This window comes from Durio zibethinus, chromosome 13 (assembly GCF_047325235.1).
Source record: "Durio zibethinus cultivar Kanyao isolate XHJ-2024 chromosome 13, ASM4732523v1, whole genome shotgun sequence".
NCBI classification, from domain to species: domain Eukaryota; kingdom Viridiplantae; phylum Streptophyta; class Magnoliopsida; order Malvales; family Malvaceae; genus Durio; species Durio zibethinus.
This window is the reverse complement of record NC_143174.1, coordinates 22,726,696-22,733,872: the sequence shown is the minus strand read 5'-3', so window position 1 is coordinate 22,733,872 and position 7,177 is coordinate 22,726,696. Positions and strand designations below refer to the sequence as shown.

General features: G+C 33.2%; 1 protein-coding gene across 1 annotated transcript; it reads left to right on the top strand.

The window, feature by feature from the left end:
* The first annotated feature begins 1,646 nt into the window (after window positions 1-1,646).
* Window positions 1,647-4,516, top strand: LOC111304180 (cytokinin dehydrogenase 3-like). Its single transcript, XM_022900702.2, has 5 exons — window positions 1,647-2,434; window positions 3,133-3,260; window positions 3,354-3,629; window positions 3,762-4,030; window positions 4,143-4,516. Exons 1-5 carry the CDS (start codon window positions 1,825-1,827, stop codon window positions 4,435-4,437), a joined length of 1,578 nt encoding a protein of 525 aa, XP_022756437.2. The 5' UTR covers window positions 1,647-1,824; the 3' UTR covers window positions 4,438-4,516.
* Window positions 4,517-7,177: the final 2,661 nt, after the last annotated feature.

The window sequence follows — 7,177 nt, the reverse complement described above, 5'->3', positions numbered from 1 at the left end:
CTACTTCTCAAAAGTTTAGTGGAAGTATTGATCGATGACAACGGAAATTGAAGTCATGGATAGCTTGCTAGATCTTTGTTCTTTTGAATGGTGCATATTGTCTATTCATGGTTTAGTTATTACTCCAAATTTCCAAGTTATATGTGGGCATGCATGCGCATGACCCACCTTTCTTCTTCTTCCTCTTCTTTTCACTGTTTCTTCTGTTAGGTATAAAAACCTAACTATCACTGTTTTGGCATGTGGGGATGGCATGTTTAGTTGTTTTCCTGATAGTTTCTTGATGTTTATATCACTTAAAAACAACTCCAATGGACAATGAACTTTCTTGCATTTGATTTGTCATCTCTTTGTTCTCATTAGCAATGCATTTAATATTTTACACAATTTCATGTTGCACATGAATGTTATAACATTACATCTTAACAATATAGTTGAAGGGTCTGCTATTTGACAGGTCTCCGTACCTGTAAGATCTTTAAGTCAAAGATTGTCTTTTGAATGAATGTATGTTTTTGTTAGTCTAATACTTGAATTCCAACCAAATCTAAGACCTACTTTAATTAATTATTTTTGGCCATTTCTTGCATTACAACATCAAAATTATGCTCAAACGCGAGTATAATTAACCTAATTTCCTCTTTTCTTCATATGAAAAAAATAAAAAAGAAACAGAAGATAGATGAAGTATATATATAATTTTCCTGATTTCATTCCTTCCAAATATGAAATTATTCCAAGCATGGCAATATTACATAGGAAGTGTTAATTTCCTATGTTTAATTTTCCCTCATATGTGATATGTTTTTAAATGCATGCGAGTTGCTTTAGATATTAGCACATAATTAAACTTAATTAATTGATGTTACAAAGTTTGAAAGATCATTAATTCAACAGATTTTGGTAATTAATAGCATAATTTGGGATTAAAACGAGTTTAATTAATTTATAGTGATTTTGGGGTTTCGTTAAAATTTAGATTGGAATTCTAAAAAAAATAAGTAATGATATTTATGAAAAGTGAGTTTAATTAATGTGACAACTAATTAAGGCAGCTGAGTTATTATTATGGACCCAAATTGACTTTATTTCGATTTACATGTAACCTAAGATACATACAAACCAAATCTTGCAAAGAAGAAAAATCTGGCTGATGTTTCCACTCTCGCATTTGACATTAAAACTCTTACCATTTGCAATATGAAATCTCCAATTGAAACACGAAAAATCTTGAAGATCCTTTGGATGATTGCCTTAGTTTGACCAATCTGCTTGCATCCTAAAATAGGACGAGGAATATGAAAACGAAGTTGGTACGAACTAGCACGAATGACCCATGCTTGACTAATTTTAACCATAAGATCATAATCAGACGGTTGAAATTAAGTGGGTTTTGGCCCTTCTTGAAACTGCCCAACCCCACAAGAATTTAGGAAATCTGTGGGTGGCTGGCTAGCTTAGCAATATGGCTAGGGGAATCTTGATGATTATATTATAACAAAAACGCAATAAACACAATTATTTATTTCCTTTGACATGAGTAAGTCGTGAAATGAGCTACTGGTCCTTGAAATTTCGATAACTTTTGAAAAAATAGTAGTGATGAAGAGAAACGACGTCGTTTTTTTTTTCATAACCGACCTTCATCATTTTCATGCAAAATTTCCTCCGCCCTGTATATATATGCACACCATCTCATGAAACAACTCAAACCAGAGAAAAAGTCTAAGAAATAACTTCTCTTTACCTCTTTCTTTAACGCTTTTGCTTACTCTTTCTTTGTTTGTTTTCACTGCTTTTGATTCACCAAAAAAGAAAATAAAAATGGCTGTGAGTTTTCAAATTCTAGCATATTTCACGGCTATATTCATTATAAGCCGTTTGGTGTCCATCATAGGGATATCAAAGCCCTGGATTAACATGTCACCTAAGCCCCTAGCCCTTGATATTTCAGGCAAACTCTCAGTTGACCCTTCAGCGATTGAATCAGCCTCTCAAGATTTCGGTCACATTGTAAAAGCCATTCCCGAAGCAGTTCTTTACCCTTCAACCCCTGAAGACATTGCCTCCCTTATAAAATTCAGCTACAAGAATTCAGTTCCCTTCAGCATAGCAGCCAAAGGGCACGGCCATTCTATCAGGGGCCAGGCAATGGCAAATAACGGGGTCGTGGTGGACATGACATCATTGAAGAAGCATCGAAATGGAACCGGGATCCAAGTCTCAAGTGACGGGCTTTACGCAGATGTTGGTGGCGAACAGCTTTGGATTGATGTGTTAAATACAACATTGGAACATGGACTTGCACCCGTTTCGTGGACCGATTATTTGTATCTAACCGTAGGTGGGACACTCTCCAATGCTGGGATTAGTGGGCAAACCTTTCGTTATGGTCCTCAGATCAGTAATGTTAATGAAATGGATGTCATCACAGGTATATGATTTTTCTTCTGTCTCTCCTTTTCACCATTTTTTTCCTCTCTGTTGAAAAAACACTGAACATGGACAAACCGGCCAGTGGTTGATCATTACTGTACATTTAAATTAAATGTAGTTATTTAATAATTTCTAGAAACGTATTCGTCCAGGGTCCCACGTTAGCACGCCAATGCACACAAGTTCACACGGCGGTCATCATCGGTCGATCACCTAGCCAGACGTTTCAAAATTTCCAATCTGTTTACAATAATATATATTTAATGTCACTGTAATTTATTTGATATACTACTACATAAATATTTCATGTCAGGACATTTCCAACTTAGACTTAACCATACCATGTTTAAAGGGACAGCAAGAGTTTTTTCCCTCTTCCAATTATTTTATGTACTATGAGTTATATTTTTTTGGTCGGAACTTGGTATGTGATAATTATTTTGAACTTTGATTAATTTAAAATAAAATAAGACCTAAAAAAGAGACAAACTCTCTTAATGTTTACTTTTTTAATCACAAAATTTAAAATCAAAATCTTACTTAAAAGAAATCGAGTTCTTTTAATTACTCGAACCATCGAGCATTGGTGTACTACGAGTTATGTGACAACATATTTGAAATACTATATGTTGCTTGCTTGCGTTCAGTTATCTAGAAGGTCTACTTACGAGCTAGGTTTGTGTCTCTTCAATTCAGGAAAAGCTGATTTTCTGACTTGCTCCCCAAAGAAGAATTCAGAGCTCTTTTATGCTGTTCTCGGAGGTTTAGGCCAGTTTGGAATAATAACCAGAGCAAGAATTCCACTTGAGCCAGCACCAAAAGGGGTAAATATTTTACATCTCGAAACAACCTGTTTATACCAGCTCATTTTGCTTTGTATGTGTTCATCTTCTGTTGGCGGTTCTGTTCACATACAGGTAAAGTGGGTACGAATGCTGTACAATGATTTCTCTGCTTTTAGTAGAGACCAAGAGCTTTTAATCTCCATAAATGGAAGGAAAGACAAGAATGCACTAGATTATTTGGAAGGTTCACTTCTCATGGATCAAGGTTCTCCAGATAACTGGAGATCATCCTTTTTCCCACATGCAGATCACCCAAAAATAATCTCCTTGATAACCAAGCATCGCATCATCTACTGTCTTGAAGTTGTCAAGCATTATGATGATCAAACCGAAAACACGGCGGACAAGGTAAACGATCACATTTATCATTCTTATACAAATTAAAATATACCGTAAAATTTATATAATTTTATGCTGAATGATATATATAGGGTAATATGTGATTTGCCTATGTTTTTTCCTTAATAATTTCTTTTATAGGAGCTGCAACAGCTTTTGAAAGGTTTGAGCTACATGCCTGGATTTATGTTCGAAAAAGATGTCCTCTATGTAGAATTCTTGAATAGAGTCCGAAGTGGAGAACTGCAGCTTAAGTCACAAGGGTTATGGGATGTTCCACATCCATGGTTTAGTCTTTTTATACCCAAATCTCAGATAGCAGATTTCAATGATGGTGTTTTCAAGGGCATTGTCCTTGAACGAAACATTACTACAGGACCTCTTCTTGTTTACCCCATGGACAGAAAAAAGTAAGTGTTTTTCAATCAAAATAATTGATGATACTTTGATTTTCTTCATAACCAAAAGGCTAAAATCATCATCATACCTTAAAATAATATTTTGATGTTGAATTAATGGCAGATGGGATGATAGGATGTCAGCTGTTATACCAGATGAAGAAATTTTCTACACAGTGGGATTTTTGCATTCAAGTGGGTTTGATGATTGGGAAGCTTTTGATGATCAAAATAAGGAAATAATGCAGTTTTGTGATAAGGCTGGCATTGGGGTTAAGCAGTATCTTCCTTATTACACTACCAAGGAAGAATGGGTTCATCACTTTGGCTCAAAATGGAAGACTTTTCAACAGAGAAAAGATCAGTTTGATCCAAAAATGTTACTGTCACCAGGACAGAGAGTTTTCAATATCAACTAATTAGTCCTAATTTTTTTTTGTATTTCTAGGGATATTAATAGGAGAACAAAATAATATTACTACTATGGTACTTTCCTAATTTTATGCTTTATGAGTTTAGCATATATATTTTTCTCACAAGTTGACAAAATTGCTACAAAACTTCCAATTAGTCTCCATTTTATAATAGTATAATGCAACAAAAAACTTTTTTTTTTTTAAATAAAGTATAACGCATCAATTAGAGCACAAAGATTATTAACCCTAAAAAGCACATATATTTCATGTGGAAGCATTTCTGTAAATTAATAAGATAGAATCTTATAATTAGAACCTATTTTTAATATTCTTAGAATAATCTCTAGAGTTTTCCTCACCCTTTATTAATTAGTTTGGTTGGTTTTATATTGATCCAGTGTCCCTTTTCATAAGAATAAAGATACCATATTCTTAACCTTTTTCTAAGCAATTTGTATTAGAATGTGCTGTTTAGATTCGAAGATATATTATTAGACATTAACTTAAAAGTCGTCACTAATCTTTTTTATTTAGACGCAATTGACTTCTTAACTAAATCTGTTTCGTTTTTAAAAAAAAATTAGAGGTTAACTTTTATGTCTTTAAAAGGTAGATTTAATATCTATGAAATCATAATTAGATCCGGAAGTACGATGTGAGAAATATTATAACACTTTCACAAAGCCTATTAAATGATGGTATCAAATTAATTTCATGTTATTCATTAAGTCTTAAAAAATCATACCAGATAATTAATTATTGAAAATTGATCTTAATTGACTCCAATACTTTTGACAGAAAATTAAAAAAATTCCCTCACCTCAAGAGTATACAAGAAAACTACTATTTTTCTTGCAAGGATTCCGTCGTCGAATTATTTAACATTTAAAAAATTTTTAAATAAAAACTAACACTTCAACTTTTTCTAAGATTTCTTTTTTTATTTCAATTTTTTAAAAAAAATTAATACCTTTATTTAAGGAAAAATTGATACTTTTAACTTTTTTTTAAATACATTTTTTTTAAATTGAAAAGATTTTTATTTAAGAAAAATTGATACTTTCAACTTTTTTTTAAAACCATCTTTTCTTTTATTATTATTTTTATTTAAGAAAAAGTAATACTTTCGACTTTTCTTTAAAACGTTTCTTTCGAAATATATTTTTTGAAAAATTTTTATCTTCTAAGAAAAATTGATATTTTCAACTATCCCTTTTTTATTATTATTTTTTATTTTAAAAAAATTGATATTTCAACTTTTTTTCAAAATATTTTTTGAAATATTTTTTATTTTAAAAAAATAATACTTCAACTTTACCATAAAACATTTTTTTGAAATATTTTGTTTTATTAAAGAAACATTAGTATTTCAAAATTCATTATTTTTTGTAATTTTTTTATTTATATACATACTTTAAAATTTCACTTAAAGGAAATAATAAATAAATAAATAAAAAGCAAAATAACAGAAAGAAGAAAAAAATACCATAAACAAATTGTGGCTCGGCTTAAAAAACAAATTTCGGCTTGGCTTCAGATACAGAGTTCAGCTCAGCTTGGCTCACGGCTCAGCGGCTTGAAATGGGAATAGGTCACAGGCGGATCGGATCTTCCATAGGCAGACATGTGGATCCTTGAAACAGGTTAAAAAGAAACCAGTTATTTCATGTCCTTAAACGGTGTCGTTTCACTGATTTTATAAAGGCAAAAAAAATTCATTCTTCTTTCATTTTTTTTTTTTTGCTTCTCTTTCTTCCTTTGAATTCTCTCATTCCCTCTCTAAAAGGTATTTCAGAAACCAAAATAAACTTCAAGAATGCAGGCCCGGCTTTAAGCCTTCTCCAAAAACTAGCACCGGAGCTTCAACCACGCTGCCGTCCACCGTCACAGTCAGTTACCGACCGACCATCGTTGAGGCCCTCATTTCACTCAAAAACTCATTTCAGCTTCCTCTTTCACATGGTGCCATTAGTTTTCCATGAAAATGCCTCAAACTCCGTAGATCAGGTTTTAAAGATCGCAGACTCATCCTCCTGACTTTCCCCTTTTGCTGCTTCTTTGGCCACTGTTTCATGATATGTTCTTCCTTTTTTCCTTGGCTGCTTTGTCTCCGATTTGGAGGCCCCAAAACCCCCTGTAGGAGTACCTACACGAAACCCAGAAAAGGTTTCTTTGCTTTTAGTTTTCCTTTGGTTTTTGACTTCACCCTTTTTTGCTTGGCATTGTTAGGGATTATTGAGAATGGATAAGTGATTGTTGGAGATTTGATGATGGTAATGACAGGTTTTAGGTGTGGCTTGATAAACCTCGTCTATGGTGCGGCAGTGGTTCAATGGTGTGGGCTTAGGTGATTGTTCTTGCTCACTGGTTGTCTCTCTTTTTATGTAATTGTGGTATTTTCTAGGTTTGCAGGGAATTAAGCTAAGGTGGTTCTAGAGATTTAAGTGATTGTGTCTGTGACTAGTGAACTTGGAATTGACTATCGGTTGTTGGGTTTAGTAAAGTCAAGGCTATGTGAATTTAATTAATGAAAAATTGGGGTTGGAATCTGTATTTGGGTTAATTGGGACTGTGTTTGAAATAGAGATTAGACTTGAGACAGTGAACTTGACTGGTTTTGAGTTGGAGTTCTGTTTGAAACTGGCTTTGGGGTCCGTATTGTAGGTCGTTGGCAATGATAGAGGTGGTAAAAAAGGGTAGGCTTATGGCTTTGGCGTAGGCAATGGCTGATTGGTTTCTGAAA

What these genes read in the sequence shown, in the direction of transcription:
- LOC111304180 (XM_022900702.2), top strand. Translation starts at nt 1,825, where the DNA reads ATGGCTGTGAGTTTTCAAATTCTAGCATATTTCACGGCTATATTCATT. An exon ending in TGAAATGGATGTCATCACAG is followed by an intron (nt 2,435 to 3,132) that starts GTATATGATTTT and finishes TCTTCAATTCAG; the next exon opens with GAAAAGCTGATTTTCTGACT. An exon ending in TTGAGCCAGCACCAAAAGGG is followed by an intron (nt 3,261 to 3,353) that starts GTAAATATTTTA and finishes GTTCACATACAG; the next exon opens with GTAAAGTGGGTACGAATGCT.